Source organism: Cupressus sempervirens, chromosome 2 (assembly GCF_028749045.1).
Source record: "Cupressus sempervirens isolate cs-2001-9-10 chromosome 2, ASM2874904v1, whole genome shotgun sequence".
Taxonomy (NCBI): domain Eukaryota; kingdom Viridiplantae; phylum Streptophyta; class Pinopsida; order Cupressales; family Cupressaceae; genus Cupressus; species Cupressus sempervirens.
The window spans coordinates 286,573,260-286,591,392 of NC_143119.1; the positions used below are offsets into that span (position 1 = coordinate 286,573,260).

The window sequence follows — 18,133 nt, forward strand, 5'->3', positions numbered from 1 at the left end:
TTCTCCATCCTAATAGCTGACTGCTAATTGATAGATGAGTCTCTAGATATTATCGGCACCACTATCACAAAGTCTTTCACAATAGTGATAACACCTTTTGCATCCAATCTTGATTACCTACGATGCTCAAAAAACATGAAATATGTCATCATTTTCTTGTTGACAAACCAATAATGTCACTCCAATTGCAGCTTCCTCCTATCATAATAATGTCAGCCAGTTCAGTTTACAAAAATGTGTACTTCTACAATTTACTCATGTGAACTTAAAACTTTGCCATTAATAACTCTTCCCTTTGTGTCGACCATTCACCTATTGACTCAACATAGTAAGCTACTCGAAACATATCATCTTACTACAATTCAGTAAAATTTATTAGTGGTGGTCATTCACTTCCACCTATTCATTGGCAAATCCTTCTCTGTGGACCACGATAACACTAGCAGAGACTATACGAAAAATTCAATGATAGAAAAGCTCTTTTGTGCCCACACGTGCAGCTTTTGCATCATGGACCTTACGGGTTCAATGAATTTCTTCTCTCTTGTTGCTAGTTACCACGTTTGCACTTCAAAACAACTGTTCCAGAACTTCTGATTTTAAAAGCTCTCAGCAATGAAATACTAAACATATGATAGATAGAGCCCACAAATTCTTATTTGCATACAAAACTCATGTTCACAAAATATTTGCCGACGACTTTCATAAATTTGGTATCAATAATACCTTCATAATATAATAGGGCATGTTTCTTCAATAGTATCAATTGAATAGTTCCCAAAATATTTAACTTTGTCAAATAGCTTTATTATTTTGACCATTAACTTAATCTTTTGCCAATGATGGCAAAACATCACCAATCGTAAATGTCCTATTTCTACAAATTTTAACCCTAAAAGATGGCAGGATACATTCTTCTTATACTACTGTAGTATCCCGAACCAGATATTTTCCACAAATCGTCTCAAATATGTTTCAAGAAAATGAGCGGATAAATTCATGCAATATATTTCAGAATTAACCAACAAATACCCAGATAGTCTTAGAAATATTGATGCATTTCAAACTTAAGCAGTAAATATGCATGATCCAATCATAAATACAAAAACTATAGCCAAATTGGATGATAAGAAATGAACCTCAAATACAATATGAACTCTATCGTGAATCCACCTCAAAGATGAACTAGGTTTCTATCCAATCCACCAAGAAAGCCTGGAGGTTTCCGTCCACAAGTTTCGGAAATGAAAGCTCAAAGCTTGCCAAATCTCTCCAAGAGAAATCAAAAGTCAAACATAATCCAAGCATACAGAAATAAGCTTTTCATTCTTCTTTTGAGGACTAGCCTGGTCACTCTTTAGTTTCCCATTTCTATATTTGTCTTCTTCCTCTATTGTTACTTTTCCACCTCTTTTGATATCCAAATGACTTTTATAAATTCAGAGTAGGCTACCATAAAGTCATTTTTAATATTTTGTAATGTTTGCAATTAAAATTCTGATGTCCCAAAAAAGAGACATTACATAACCCTAATCAACAGATCAAAAATCACAAAAATTTCTTCATCTTATTCTATTAAAACTTGAATGTAATTAAAGTAGAGGAAATAGGAGGACATAACAAGCAATCCAATGTCCCAAATTTATATCAATTACATAACACCATGTTCCTTCTCTATAATTTTTCTTTTACAACTAAGAGTTCTAAATAGAGAGGGACTAAATCTTAATACACACAGAAACTCATATTACTTGTTTGGAATCAATACAAGCCTCTCCATAAATGCATTTTCCAACAGCAACACTAGTAATTGTTTGATTTATACTTAGAGAACGATACATTTGATGACCCTAGCATATGAGATAAACATTTATAATGTGTCAACAAAAATAAATCAGTTCACACATTGACATGCTTTTTCTGGCGTCTCTTCAAAATGATCTTCCATTAGAAAGGTATCCAAATGCCTTGATAATTTTATGATCTTCTATATATATATATATATATATATAGAGAGAGAGAGAGAGAGAGAGAGACACACACACACACATACTTGGTAAACTAATGAATATATCATTATTGAAAATCTGGGGAGTATGGTATAACTGTCTGCAGATAAACCAATAGATGGAAGCTATAGACATGATTGTGTTTGAGGACACTATGCAGTATATCTGGCTGACATGTACAAAATATCTGTGAGCTTTGTGTTAACCATTCATTCTTAAGATCCATGAAAAGAAATGAACATGCATATGATCAGTGTTGATCAGATGTAATAAATTTCTCACCTGTCCACCAAAATTAAAGATAACTAGCTTGACATCATTGCCAATCCCAAGTTCTTTCCGCACCTGAACAGTACTAAGAGGTCAGATACTATGGAACATAGAAACAAAGAGAGTGAAAGATGAAGTGTGTAAAAAAAATAAGACCTCTTGCCGACTTCTATGTGGTCTCCGAACCACCAAGGGCACATCAATGACATCACGAAAAGCTGGCACTACAAATGACAAAGAATAGAAACGCGGAATTTAGAAGTTTATAATAAAGAAGTAAAGATAATTAAAGAAGCTATTGAAATTTGGATTCTAGGAGAATATTAAGTTCTTGGAATAGATTATACAATAAGGTGCAGAATTATTTATAGATATGCACAATCACATTCATTTTGAACTCTCATCTAATATTTAAATATCTCAATTCTCATTCAACTTACTTGGGCAATAGCCTGGTAGTCTAAGCAAGAAAAGGCAATGTGAATAGTCCTCTGCAATCTGCACAAAGAAGATGAAACCATTAACATCTTAATCAGACAAAAGTGTCAATAATACACTCAATGTTAAATCATAATCTAATCCTTTTAAGTTACTAGATGGAATTATGGATTAAAGTAAAGACTAATTTCTAATGATTGATGCAAAAGTGGCATTAAATTTCAAATAGATGAACTTGTGAGCACCTACAATGCTAACCAAGGTTGATGATGCTTACATAACACACTGTTACCTTCATTTTTAGCCTGTATTACTTTTTCATTTTCTTGTAAAATTTAAGTCCTCCGACATGCTCATTTCGGTCATTAAGTTTGAGTCTTCCTTTTCCTTGACAGGTTTTGTGTATATTGTGTCATTGAACCAAAAAACTGAACCTAAGCCTTAATTCAAAGTTCATAGTTCAAGCATCTCTAGCGTAAATATCTCTCGTAGTCGTGTGTTTAAGAGTCAATGTTAATGTTATCGTTGAAGTTGAACCTTACTGGTTCAAGGTTCATTGTCGAGTCAGTTAAAAGGTCTCCCTTGCCTTTACAACCAAGGTGTCTTTTGCCTTTAGTAACCAAGCTAGGGATACTATAGCTTGAACTTGAACCATTGAACCTTATTGGTTCAAGGTTCATTCTAGTTCAGGAAAATAACGAACTTTGAAAAAAAGATGATGAAGATTTTCAGTTGGCAAGGAATGTTCCACCCTGTCAACACTTTTAAAAATGATTAGGGAGAGTAATTATTAGAAGTGAAGGCCTTCATGTAGAAGGGATTAGTTATAAACGATGTGTCAAACTGATGTCAAATCGTGAGTCATTTAAAATCATTTTCAAGACTTGTAAGTCTTTAAATTGATTCTCCTCTCTATATGTACGTCTCACAACTCATTTCCAAAATTCATTAGTTGCTAAATGTTGGACAAAGAATAGGTTCAGAAGTAAACTGCTTTTCTATCACGATCTGCTAGGAATTGGATGACTATAACAGGTTATTCATGATACCCCATTTCTACCATTGTCAATGGCTTGTTTAAGAGGAAGAAGACGAGGCTTTGTCAATTGATGTAAAAAATCTGTTCACACAATCAAATCCAGAAATCAAATGCACAACACTGATGGATTGTGGAAATCTGATAGCTCTAAGAGGCTTTGTTTCTTTGTTCTAGTAAATTTTGGCATTTGTGAAATTTGATTGTGTGGAACCTGCTAAATACCTTCCATGAGGCCCACCTTATGCAACCTAGGGCGTACCTCCACTCTACTCAGCACATTGTTTGACGTGAATGACACCTCCTTGGCACAAACTAATTTAGGGGATATTTTGAAGAAAATTAAAAACCCAGTCCCTAACTCTGCTAGACAGAATTGTTCAAAGTGGGTTAGTAGAAGCTATTGCATTCCCTCCAGTCGCGCCTTGCCCATAGTTGGTCTTAGAATGCAGAAATAGGTATGATGCAAAAAACAGATGTATCCTCAAGGCAGGCTATGTGTTAAACAATATTGATAGAGAAACCATAATGGCTGCCACAGGTATACTGAGAAGGAACCCTATGAGGATTTGACAATAGGTGCTTCCTATTCCTATTCTGTAGTGAAGAATCAAATTTATAGAAGTGTAATTGCAAGGAATTGGCTCCTGAATGCAGAAAAGAAAAGGTGGTTCTCGCCTGCCTAACCCTTGACCAGAAAACACCTCATTACATAAGAGATATTGTTATTTTACTGAACGGGTTAAAGGTTAACTCTCATGCATTTTTCCTTGGAGGACTGGATGTATTTGTTCATCCAATTATTGCTCCAAGGGGAGAAATACCTTGATTGGGGTCAAGTAATAGTTGAGAGGCTACATGAAGGGTTGACTAATGTATACGGAATTTTGGTCTCTGTATGTCTTCCTATTTATTTTATACACTAGCCTCTACAAGGGAATGGCACGATTTGCAAAATGAACCCTTGACAGAAGGCATGAAAATTTATGAATACTACCCACATTTACAAAAACATAAATATGTTGAGAATCTCCTAAGATTTAACGATGTTTTTGCGGGCAACCTAGTGTATGAATTGCAAGGTGATGTCAATAGAAGAATTATTACGGAAGTAATTGGTAAAATACTTGCTTTTTATTTACAAAGACCGACAGGTCATTATATAAAAAAGAATAAAACGATGTTTCCTTAGGAAATGATCTTAAAGAATAGAAACATTCTATTCTAATAGAGAAAGCTAAAAAATGAAAGCAAACTAAAGCTAACTAGATATTTACAATAGATAACCATTAACTAATAATAGACAATTATCTATTATTGCAATACCCTCCCTTAATGGTCAATCTATCTAGAACACCAAGCTATCGTCTAAATTTTACAAACTTATCAGGACCAAGAGGCTTCGTGAGAATGTCTGCAATCTAATCTATGGTGGGAACATATTGTAAATATATAGTCTCGTCTTCAACCAGCTGTTGTATGTAATGGCAGTGAACATCCACATGCTCGGTTCATTCATGGAAGACTGGATTTCGTGCTAACTTGATAATGCCTTCGTTATCAACAAACAGAGTAGTCGGTCCTGCTAGTGACATTTGCATATCTACAAGCATCCGACAAAGCCAAACAGCTTCACATCCTACCTTAATAGTCCTTCTGTATTCGGCCTTTGTAGAGGAGAGAGAAACTGCCTGCTGCTTCTTACTGGTCCATGTGACTGCACCTGATCCCAAACTAAACACATATCCAAAACTTGATTTTTTATCATCAACAGAGCCTACCCAATTTAAATCTGTGAACCCACTGAGTTTAGGATTAGAACTTCGAGAGTGCAGAAGTCCATTATCTAAAGTGCCCTTCACATAACGAAGCACACGCTTTGTTGCTATCTAACAATCAGCCTTAGGAGTTGTCATAAAGCATGAAACATAGCTGAGTGCGAAGTTGATATAAGGCCTAGTAGCAGAGAGGTAGATGAGGTTGCCCACTAGTTGCCTATATGTAGTATCATCAACGGAAGGAGAATCGGACTTTGTAGATAACTTGAGACCTTTCTCCATAGGTGTAGATGCAGGCTTGCAGTCCTGCATACGAAATTTGTCTAACAAGGCCCTGGCATATTTGGACTGAGAAATGAATATACTAGAAGACTGTTGCCAAACTTCAACACCCAGGCAATAATGCATAGCAAAGGTTAGTCATATCAAAAGACTAGCATAAATTTTGTTTGATTCAAATTTGAGTCTGAAGAACTCCTCTTAAAGCCTTGATCACTGAGGTACTTATCAATTTTTATGCACCATGCCCTAGGGGCCTACTTCAAGCCATGGAGGGTTTTTACCAATCTGAGAACCTGATGGTCTTTACCAGCAACATGGAAACCAGGAGGCTACGTCATGTAGACCTCTTCATGGAGATCACCATTCAGGAAAGCACTCTTGATGTCCATCTAATGGACATTCTAGCTAAATTGTGTTGTCATTGCTAGGACTAATCTGATGGTGCTCATCTTTACATTAGGAGCAAAGGTCTCCACATAATCAATGCCCTAACGCTGAGGAAAGCCCTTCGCCACCAAATGAGCTTTGCACTTATCCAAAGTACCATCTGATTTGTATTTGCTTTTATTAACCCATTTGCAGCCAATGGGTTTCTTCCCTGGTGGAAGATCCAAAAGGACCCAGGTGTTGTTATCAGTAGGCTCTGGTGTTCAGATGTCATGGCCTATTCACACTCTGGAATTCCTTTACACTCGAAATATGTTTGAGGTTCAAACACACTATGAATGTTGGCCATGAGAGCGAAGTTAACAAAATCTATAGTTTTTCTCTTTTTCCGAGCAGTTCTCCCATCAATGAGCTCATCATCATAAAGATCGGCAAGTATCTTAGCCCACCACTTAAGCTGGATAGGAGAATCACGAACATTAGTATCAGGAGATGCTCTGTCATGTCCCCACTCTAGCTCAGTCTAGTAGAGACATGTGAGTTAGCTTATTATGGGGTCTTGTAGGCTGACAGGGTTGGATAGAGACCCAGTATGGTTATTCAGTGTTGGGGACTTGATGTTTTGGCAATTATTGATCAGTTGGGAGATGTTCCTTGTTTTTAGGAGGCAGTTCCTACTTTTTAGGAGGTATGATCTTGCCCAAGGTTGGGTCTCCATGAGATTACTCTTTGGGTTCAATTTCAGAGGGATAGGGCTTGTTTCCTAAATTTTAGGATCATCCCTAGATTTTAGGGATGAGACTGCCACTGGATCCTTGATTTTCGACTTCAATTGCAAACAGGTGACAGGATGATTTTATGGTTTGTGATGTCAGTTGGGCATTTTGTGGCTATTTGGGTTATATTTTTAATATTTCCTAAGTTAGCGTTTAATAATTAAATAAGGTTAAGTTTTAGCCATTTTGGAGTAATAAGGGCTTTTTTGGCCTCATTTGGATACGCATCCTATGGTGTGATAGCTCATTGGAAAGGTCTCGAAATTCTCTAAATCTTTCTCTTTGGTCTCAAGGCATTTCAATGAATGGAATTCTATCTATGAGGAAAAAGGTCATTTTCTAGTAACATGACCACTTTAAAATAAGAAAATTATAACACTTTCACTACACAACGCCACTTGGAGACACTTAGGGTTCGATTTGCAATTGAGAGGGGGGTTATAAGGAGATGGAAGCTTCATTCTAAGATCATCTTCTGCACATTGAAAAACTTGTTTTTGTGAATTGACTCTGTGAGAGAAATTCTTCATCTGGGACGCAAACACCAAGTTCTGGATTGGCTAGGACGTAGCCCTCAACAGTTATTAGCATTGGATTTTTCAGTGGTATCAGTTGCTATCAAGGATAGAGTAAGCCATTCTTTATTGTGGATTCAGGTTGCAGATTTATGGTTTCAGCGTCGCAAATTGATTCTTTCAGCTGGGACGTGATCCTTGTAGTCTTAGGGCCACCATTTGTCGCAGGTACACCCCACGTGGAATATAGGGAATGTTTGTATTCAGCTTCAGATGTATCTTTGATTCATGTTCATTATTCACCAACCAGTTTGGCATCATTGTTAGATGTAAGCTCCTTGGAACTGCATTGGATTTATTATTGGGCTTTATAAATCAGAAATCTACCTGGTACGATTTATAGCAATTCTGATTTGGCTCTATGCTCTTATTTATTTTTAGTCTCCTTTCATGTTTATTGTTCATTATTCATTACTATTGTGAAAACTATCAAAAAACACAAAACAAAAACAAAAACCTTCTGCAACTTCTGTCTATTCTCAAAGAGCATCAAAGAAGTCATAGGAAAATATAGTTTATTAATTTAAAAACTACAGCAGATCAGCAAGAGCATCCATCAGGAATCTTTCATTGGTGATCAAGGTCCTCATCAAAAGAATCAGGATCAAACTCAGGTGAAGCATCTACAAATCGAGGTGATCCTGCAGGAGAAGGACGGAGGTGTCTGTACAGGTATTTCACTAGTATAACTGGAGCTGCTGGAGCTACTGGAGCCCTCCCATCAGGTGGACCTAATGGAAGCCGAACTCCCAAATCATGAGCCTTCACAGGCTGGTCTATTGGATCAGGAATAGGAAAAATAGGCATGAAAGGTCCTCGTGGCTCATCAAAGACTACATCACGACTGTAGATGAGACGAGATGTCTCTACATCGATCAGGCGGTAGGCTTTGTGAAGACTGCTATATCCAGCAAGCATGAGTTTCTGACTCTTGGCATCCAACTTGGTGCGTGATGCATCAAGGATCTAAACAAAAGCAAGGGAGCCGAAAACCTTCAAGTGATCGATTTTGGGCTTGCGACCTGGCCAAGCCTCTTCCGAAGTTTTACCTTTGACTACCACTGTGGGTGACCAGTTCAACAGATAAACGGCAGTGTTAACTACTTTTGGGCAAAACTTCTTCGAAACATGTATGTGTTTGAGCATGGATCAAGCCATCTCCGTGATTGTCCTGTTTCGACGTTCAACTACACTGTTCTGTTCTGGCATGTGGGGTGTGGTTAACTGGCATTTGAAGCCATGTGTATCAAAGAAACTAGAGAAAACATTAGAACAAAATTCCACCCACCCCATTGTTTGATCTAAGAGTAATAATAGATTTCTCAGACTCTTTCAACTAAAGATTTAAACTTCTGAAATACAGGAAATGCATATGATTTCTTTTTAAGGAAATACACCCACATTTTTCTAATAAAATCATTAACAAACAATAGAAAATTCTTGGACCGAAGAACAGAAGGAGTGGCCATAGGACCACAGATATTGACATGAACAAGTTGAAGTACCTGAGAAGCTTGCCATGAATCGCCACTAGTGAAAGGTGTGCAATGTTGCTTCCCAGCCTGGCATGCATCACAAACTCCAAGCTGTTGAGTCTAAATCTCTGAAAATCCAAGAACAAGCTCATCCCAAGCAAGCTGTGAGAGATAATGCACATTTAAGTGCACATATCTCTGATGCCAAAGTGTGCTGACAGAAGACCATCAAGCAACCAAGCTAAGTCCCGAGAATCACCAGACTCAATAAGTCTGAAAAGACCATGATCCTCAAGACCCATTACAACAGTTGACTGAGTCACCCGATCAATGATGGTGCACTGATGTGAACTGAAGGTGACATCCAAGTGTGGAGAATGTCGGAGCAACTGACTGACTGATAGTAGATTTAGTTCCATCCTTGGAACGTAGTACACCTCAAGGAATATGAGATTCCTCCTAGTAGACTAAATTTGAATGTTGCCTTTGTCGACAACCGTATACTCTTCTCCGCCACCAAAAATAACAGTCTGAATAAGGCTGGTAGTCAGTAAACCAATCTCTGTGGTCAATGAAATGACAAGAGGCACCTGAATCAATGTACCAGGCACACGACTTCACATGATCTATAGGTCTTTTAGCCATTAAGGTGTAAAAGGCAGATTTTGCCTACTCAGTGTGCTTTACACTATTCGCTTTGAGCTACGAACCTGATTGCTTAGCCTGTATAGCTAAGCATTTCTGACATTCAACCTTCATGTGTCCAAACTTGTGACAGTAGTTGAATTGAATGTTCTTCTTTCGAGAACCATCCAATGTTGTAGCAAAAGACTTCTGCTATGATAGCTACTAAAACTTGCCTTTATCCTTTTGAAAGGATTTCATGGCAAAGGCTTTCTTTGTGGAGGTGGAACTAGAGCTACTATCGAACTATTGTTTCCACCAATGTATCTGAAGCAGCAGGGTACAGAGATCAATGAACTTCAAATCAACACCAGAAGATGTGATGTTGAAAGTCTCAATAAAATGCTCATAGGACTTTGGCAAACTCCAAAAGAGTGATAACCACAATATCCTTTTCCTCCATCTTGCAACCAATGGTAAGTAACTGATCACAGATTACCTAAATCTGATTCAGATGTGCCTAGAGCAAAGTGCGCTCATTCATGATAATAGAAAACAGAGTGTTTTTCAAAAAGAAGGCTCTGCTTTTGTCAAAAGTCTCATAAAGACCTTTGAGATGTGTCTAGATCTCGGCAGTTGTCTTCCCGACTATTCAGATCCCATGTATCTTGATCAGAACCAAGAACAGTCGGATGCTTCATAACACCTAGTACAAGTTGATGGGTGTTGCGATATTCAAAAATTGTGATGATCTGCTGCTTCCAAGTGCCATAATTTCAACCATTGAATTTGTAGTTGTGCTCGAGCAAAATGTTTGTCAAAGATGCCATGGCACATTTTTCAATGAAAATTTGTGAAAATTTGTGAAGGCACGTTCTTTGAGGCAAAAAATGAAAGACCCAGAAAAATTAGAGTGACCCAGAAGAGAGCTCAAAAAACCTCGAAGGAATATGGTGTCGTTTTCTAGATTCGTTGGGTCAAAAATTGATGCATGAAAAATGAGGCACCTAGAAAAATTGGACAGCAACCTAGTTGAACTCTCAAAAAACCCACCAAGAATTTCTAATCAAACAAATTTCGAGCCCAAAAATTAAGGTTTCGAAGAAAACCTTAGCTAGCGGCCATTAATGGTCGAAATTGCAGAAAAGAGGTGTTTTGCAAAAAAAAAAATGGTCGATTTTAATCAAAATAGAGGCGTTTTGTTTGAGACAGCAAAGAGGAAACAACACCAAAAATGCTCAAGAAATTGCACGAAAAATCACGAGTTGCAAACCAAAAGGCGTGATTTTTGCAGACACAATTTGCAGAGAAAATCGTGAGCACTTCCAAGAAGATGATGCTGTGATTCCAAAGATATCAAACACGCACTGCCCAAAGCAATCAGAAGAAACGAGCTCTGCAATGATTTCAAATGCGACTAGAGACCACAACCCACGATTTGCACAAAGGAATTTCTCACAAGGACAAAAACCCTAGGTGGGTTTTGAATAAAAAACCTTATAAATGATTTTTTGAAAAATTTGAACAACTAATTTCAAAAGAAATTATAGATTTTTCAAAAAAATTAACTATAGGCTTTGATACCATATTACAGAAGTAATTGGTAAAATACTTGCTTGTTATTAACAGAGACTAAAAAGTCATTATATACAAAAGAATAAAATGATGTTTCCTTAGGAAATGATCGTAAAGAATATAAACATTCTATTCTAATAGAGAAAGCTAAAATACAAAAGCAAACTAAAGCTAACTAGCTATCTACAATAGATAAACATTAATTAATAATAGACAATTATCTATTATCGTAATAAGAATGTCTTCTGAAGATATGGAATTGGTCAGCATGTATGGCAGCTACTTTATTCAGTTCAACATATTTACATATAACAAAGTTGGGGGATTTGAAGGTGCACCCTTTAAGTTACCCAAACATGCCCTAGACAAATATGTTGTGATTGAGGTTAGCAAATAGTTAGCCCACAATGACAAACATTTAAAAGAGAAAGGAAAAGCTAGTGTAGTCCTCCCTGTTGAACTCAGATAATAGAACTTGAATTTAAAAGATAGAATCTCTACCCTTATTCAACTAGGCCCAAGTTCGATAATCGAGGATATGCAGTTGCACATTTGAATATTGATAAACAATTTATGCATGAACCACAATTAGAAGATTACTAGGAAAATTACAATAGTGAACTCGAGGTTAGGATGAGATTATGGTCTAGGTTCACCCTAAATCAAATAGTCGCCATGAAATTACCAATAAATATCTCAGTGGTTGACTGGGAAGATGATCGAGTTATGTTAGATTCTGAATTTGGGGTAAAAACTCAAGGGCAACCAATCCTAGAGATCGATTGGAACAAAAAAGATGATAATATTGAAAAGAGGTCATTCAATGTGATTAGTAAGACTAGGAGGTGGCTGAGAAGTTGTTGGTTAACAAAAGTTCCCTTGCTTGACCCTGAACCTGCCCACTATTGAGCCCAAGGTTACTTGCTCATCGAGGCATATTTCCCCTACTAATGAACTTGTTGATACTGCAGGTACTTCCCTTGTGAGAATTTAACATGCTTCACCAAAGAAGTCGAAGAAAGCTCCTCTAAACCTGTCCCTTGTTTGTGAAAGGTTACAAGAGCCCAAAGGAAGAAATTCTTGTTGATTGATTTTGCAGAGGAGGACCGTGTAGAGATAAACAACCAAGAAGCAGTAGAGATTGTTGATATGTATACTAGGAATAAAGGGAAAGCACTTGAGAAAGATCTTGAACCTTCTCAGCCTAGTGAAGACGAAGCTAATAGACATACAAACACACTGCAAACAAAAAGTACCTCAACCCCTCCTAATTGGTTAGAAGCCTCAATCAGCAAGAACCAGAGTGTGGTTCCCATTTTCATTCCAATCAAAGACATGGTGAGAAAATGTTTGGGTAAGGCATCCAAACCTAAGAAATTGAAAACAGAATCAAAGATGGAGGTTGATGAAAAGACAGGGCGTTAGGTCGCAGAAATCAACAAACCTGCTACAAACAAAGATGTGGACAAAGCCTCCTCCAAGGACTTCATCATTGTTGACAAGGTAGACATGCGAGTTGCTTCAAGAGCTACTAATGCAAAGCCCTTGGAGACTTCCACTATAAGGATGATTTCAGGAACTTGGAAAGATGGGCAAGATAAGAAGGAACTGAAACAGGTTTTGAGACACATGGATAAATACATAAATGCTCTACAATTCCCTAGTCCTTTACCACTCTCAGAAGCCCCTCGGGCGTTTGACCCAAAATATCCCACAAGCCAAAAGTTGTCAAATCAAATTCAAAGGAATAATATAATTGTTGATGCATTTCATGAGTGGTTAGATGTGATTGTGAAACAAGGGACTAGCTATATCACTAGTTTGACAAAAATCTATGATGAAGTAACAAGAGTGATAAAGGAATTGGAATGGATGCAAGTCGCCTTGCAGATGAGCAAGGTACAGAGATACGAGGTCATGATATTCCTCGCAAAAAATCCTATGAAAAATCCTGATGACAACATATTGTCTATTGCCAAGAAGAATATCGAATGGCATAAATATCCAATTCATCAAAGAAGACAAGCAGGCATTTGAAGAAACAGAGAAAATGGTGAATTCCTTTGAGGAAAAGGCAAAATCTATTGCAAAGACAAAGATCCTAACAACTGATAAATTTTCATAGGTTGCCAGGATTGAAGCGATGTTGACTATGTGCCTAGATCAACTCAAAGTCCATAAAGATAAAGTCACCCTAGCAAAAAAGGATAAAGAAGTGTGGCAGCAAAGAGTAATTCATTTTGGGCTTCTATTAAGATATATCAGATTTAAATGGTAGGCAATTTAAAATTTTATTTTAACTATTATCTTTGACTTTATAATGTCTCTAATGTTGCCTTTAATAGAATATTGCACAACTAGAATATCAGATCAAAATTAATGTCAGTAAGCATGCAGCCCTACCCTTCTGCATGCACATAGGCCGATAGAACCTGCCTGATAGTGCCAATGATTGGTAGTGGGAGGACTTTTACTACCCGGAGCGCTGCCCTACGTGCCGGTCCAATCATTTTGTTCGGTATGCCCCACAAGGGCAATATACCATCTGATAGTTATTACATGCAAAAACTTGAAGGCGGGGGATCTCATTGTGCACTGGAAAGGCGGGCGAGGGACGGGCGGGGGATCTCGTTTGGCCCCTTCACCTATTATTGTAGGGGCCCCGGTAGCCTATTATTGTAGGGGCCCCCTTCTAGATTATTGTAGGGCCATAAATAAGGGAAAGATCGATGCGTTATGATTCTGTGAGCCCCCACCCCACCCCCCATTCTAGTATCATAGTTCTCTACAACTTTCTATAGTTCATGCACTGGCAATAGATAGAACCCCCATAGAATTTATAGCCCCTAGAATTTGTAGGGGCACAAACCAATGGATGGAGCTAAGATTCTATACGTCACATGCCCTTTTCTTGTACTCACACTTTTCATTTTTTGTAGTTTCCAAGATTTCATTTATGTTAGTGTATGTGTGTGTGTGTGTGTGTATATATATATCAATGTTCCACAAGGATGCGTCCCCTATGATTTTGGAGTCGTACCCGTCTCGAGGACGAAATGGGGATGCAGGGACGGATTTTCATCGTCCCTAGAGCCATCCCTTTTTTGCCAAATTTGGAAACATCCCCGAAACGGCAATTTTTTTTGTAGGAAACTTGGGGAGAGCCAACAATACCAAGGACTCCTTTGCCATCCCCAAAACTGTTGCCCATCCCTTTTTTTCGAGCAGGTCAACTAAAGGCAAAAAACACCCAAAAAAATTTAATTTTTGATGTCTACATAGGCCCCTAGTTATCTTAAAGACAACAAAAATACGCAAACCTTAATTTTTGATGTCTGCATAGACCCCTAGTGGGTCCATTAAAAATTTAAAACACTAAAAAACTAACTCTTTTGCTTTTTTTTAAATTTGAAATACTTGCTAAGATGAAGGAAAAAAATTGCATTTAGTAATTACTACTTACTATTTTAGTTGGACTTCTCTTTATTTCATTTTGATTTCATGCATGATACTTAAGGCCTTTAGGCATTTTGATTTTTGCTATATATGTATGTGATATTGTTATAATGCAAGTACTTAATATTTGTCACTTGATAATTCTCCATGTATTCATCTTCTAAAATGTCTATGGTGAATGGTTTATCAATGTTATGATATGCATATTTGAATTTTATCTCTATAAATAAACAAATCTCATGTTTTTAATCATCATCCCCTAAGGTCCCGACTCCTAAATTTTGGCTTCAACTCGTACTGGAAACACATCACCGTCCCCTAAAACGTCCCTATCCCGGGAAATCCGTGGAGCATAGATATATATTGATGAATGGACATATCTCATGTAGAGAAATGTCCCTTCGAGAACATACTTCACGGAGGGACATGCCTCTACATGAGGCATGTCCCGCCCAACTCAATGGCACAGTTTCATAACATAATGTGATTAGAGTGATGCTCAATAACCACGATGTTATTTAATATCCACAATACTGCTGTTTAATTATCCATGATGGCATTTCAATATATATATCTGTGGTAATATCCACGAAAGCATTATTGCTGTGGTAATATCCACGATAGTACTTTCATGTATTGCTGTATAATATCCACGATGGAATTTCAATGTACTGCTGCAGTAACAGCAGTTAATGCAGGAAAGTTGATCGAACAATGTATAGTCGATATCGAAGAAAAAAATGCATAATGTTAATGTGTGATTGATTACACATAATTGATAATCAGTCTTACACAAAATAGGTTTGATCAATATCAATTTCATATGAAATGATCACTAATCATTTGATAATCATATTTATATAAGTATATACATTAATATATATGCAGTCATATATATATAATGGAGAACAGTACTATAGTGAATCATAATGGTGGAGGAAACAGCAGAAAAGCAAAAGGAGTCATGTTGGCAAGTCTATGCATGATGAAGAAAGATATGTTAGATCTCCTAAAAATGAACAGAGCACCCAAGATGTATGATTTAATTAGTTTCAATATGCAAGCATTTTTATTTTAATATTATTGCAACACACATGAAAGAAGGCATGTATTCCTGGTTGCCAAAACAAGGTTTAATTAAAAAAGATTTTTACTTTTTATCAAATTTGATTGACTCTTATAAATCATTTTTCACTTTTTCTTGAACTTCATTGATTTGTATAAAACTCCTTTGCCCATTGTTCATAACACCCACCTGAATCATGCCAACAGACATCCACCATGACAATTATTTCAAGAACAAAGACTGAACAGAAAAATACCTGCCAAACAATAGAACGGTGATGATGACCAGCTGCCATAACATATTCTGCATAGATAAAATCCCAACTGCGTATAATCAAACAAGCATTTGTTAAATAAGACTAAAAAGTAAAGCACATTCATTAAATGTGGGTAAAGACATATTCGTGTTATAACAGAAAGACCCTTCACTTGTACAAGAAATATAATTATACATCTTATAACGCTGAAAAAAAAAAATCCTGAAGCAATATAGAAAAGAAGGAACACGTTAGTTACAGCCACAAAATTTTCCAACAGTTTCGTTTGCTTCTACAATAAAAATAATATTTTTCATGTTCATAGCGCCATTCTTAAAATCCATCAATTCTTATACATATGGCATAATTAGCTCATCCATTGTTCAAAAGTGAATATTCAATGAATAGCTCTTAACAATAAAATTTTTAATGACGCACAATAATCTGAATAATTTCCTTTTGAAAGTGTAAATGTAGATTAAATTTATTTCAGATTAGAGTAACTAATATCTTTTCAATTTTCAGAATTTGATGAATACTAATCTAAGATTTCTTGAATGCAGGTTTCAATCAGAAATAATAATCTTAAGTCAGGTGTAGATGAGATGTAAATTCAATATTGATAAATCCTGAATCTTTCAAGTCTGAATTCTGCTTCTAGTAATACCCGATCTGCACCAGATAAACATCTATTAAATTCGATGTTCTCTAGGCAGATTAGATCGAGTATATCTATTATATTGAGTGCATGTGTCCATGAATGGACATGTCTCCACATGGTGGAGAAAAGTACATTCAGGACATGCCCCTTCATATGCACCGATTCAATACAGGAGAAAGACCCAATCACTTAATCAGGATTAGTTATGATTTTATCCTTGACAAATAATAACATATATATATGAGATCGCTGATTCTGAAGGTAATATAATCAGACTTAAATCTGATTTGTTTCCTGCATTTGATCATTACCAAGAACATGGATTAATCATTGTTAGTCATCTATAATCTGCAAGTACAGATTAGTCAATATACTTGGGACTGTATGATGTTATGATCTGGTATGTGAATGATAGATATATTCAAGCAATCATATGTATATACATATATCAGTATACACAAAGTATACTGGTATGCATGTGTGTGTGTGTGTGCGAATGATATGTATATTCAAGCAATCATATGTATATTCATATATCAGTATACACAAAGTACACTAATATATATATATATATATATATATATATATATATCATTCATACCATAGCTATCATACTTCAACACTCCCTCTTGGCTAGGGAAGATAAAGATCTAAACAAGTATATATATCACAATAGGCTCATCTATTGTGAAAAGAGATATCACCTAACTCGTGATATCTGAGGATATAATATGCTCAAGAATATCAAGTCTGTTGTCCTGCATTTTGTCACCACAAAATGTTGGTAACAACACGAAAAATTTTCAACCTAGTTTCGCATTTCTCTAAACTTGAATTTGATATTCAATTGCTTAATGTTGATCAATCAATCCATTTCAATTTGAATATCAAATTGTTTTACTAAAGGCCTTCGTCAAGTCATTTTTGTTTTGCTTTTTATCAAGCCTTTGCTTGATTTTTGAAGCCTTCACAGTCCATTCTTTGCTTTTGAATTTTTGTTTGCTTGTTTTTAGTCCTTTGGACTTTCTCATGTCATGCTTTTCATTTTCCCCTTCAATTCGATCTAACCTAGGGGTCAATCGGAGTTGTCAGTCAAGAGATATGGTCATTTTAGTGCCTCAAAAGTGGACATTTTAGATGCAAGGGCACGAATTAAAAAAATAATGTTATATTTTCATTTTGACATTCACTTTTTCAAAAAGATAACATTTACTCACTTTTTGTTATGTTTTGAAGTTACTTTTCATTTAAATTTATAATTTAAAGTGACTATAGTGCACTTTATGTTATAATTTTAAGTTGAGTTACTTTTTAATTTTTCACTTAAAATGACTATCGAACTATATAGGTACTTTTTAAATTTTTGATTTTTAAATCAAATACTTAATGTTTCTGAATTATATTGACTAATATGATGCATAAATATTATTTTTAACCCATATTGATGATATTTTTATAAAAATAAATGA

At 36.2% G+C, this 18,133-nt stretch overlaps 1 protein-coding gene across 2 annotated transcripts in view; it reads right to left on the reverse strand.

The window, feature by feature from the left end:
• The window catches only part of LOC149572182 (L-arabinokinase-like), a 307,470-nt gene that overhangs the window by 203,767 nt on the left and 85,570 nt on the right, over window positions 1-18,133 (reverse strand). For both annotated transcript variants that reach the window (XM_089813447.1, XM_089813448.1), the window contains exons 6-9: window positions 16,004-16,070; window positions 2,720-2,777; window positions 2,436-2,503; window positions 2,292-2,354 (exon numbers count right to left, since the gene is read on the reverse strand). In XM_089813447.1, the coding sequence (XP_089669573.1) occupies window positions 2,292-2,354; window positions 2,436-2,503; window positions 2,720-2,777; window positions 16,004-16,070 (256 nt within the window). The remainder of the gene's footprint in view (window positions 1-2,291; window positions 2,355-2,435; window positions 2,504-2,719; window positions 2,778-16,003; window positions 16,071-18,133) is intronic.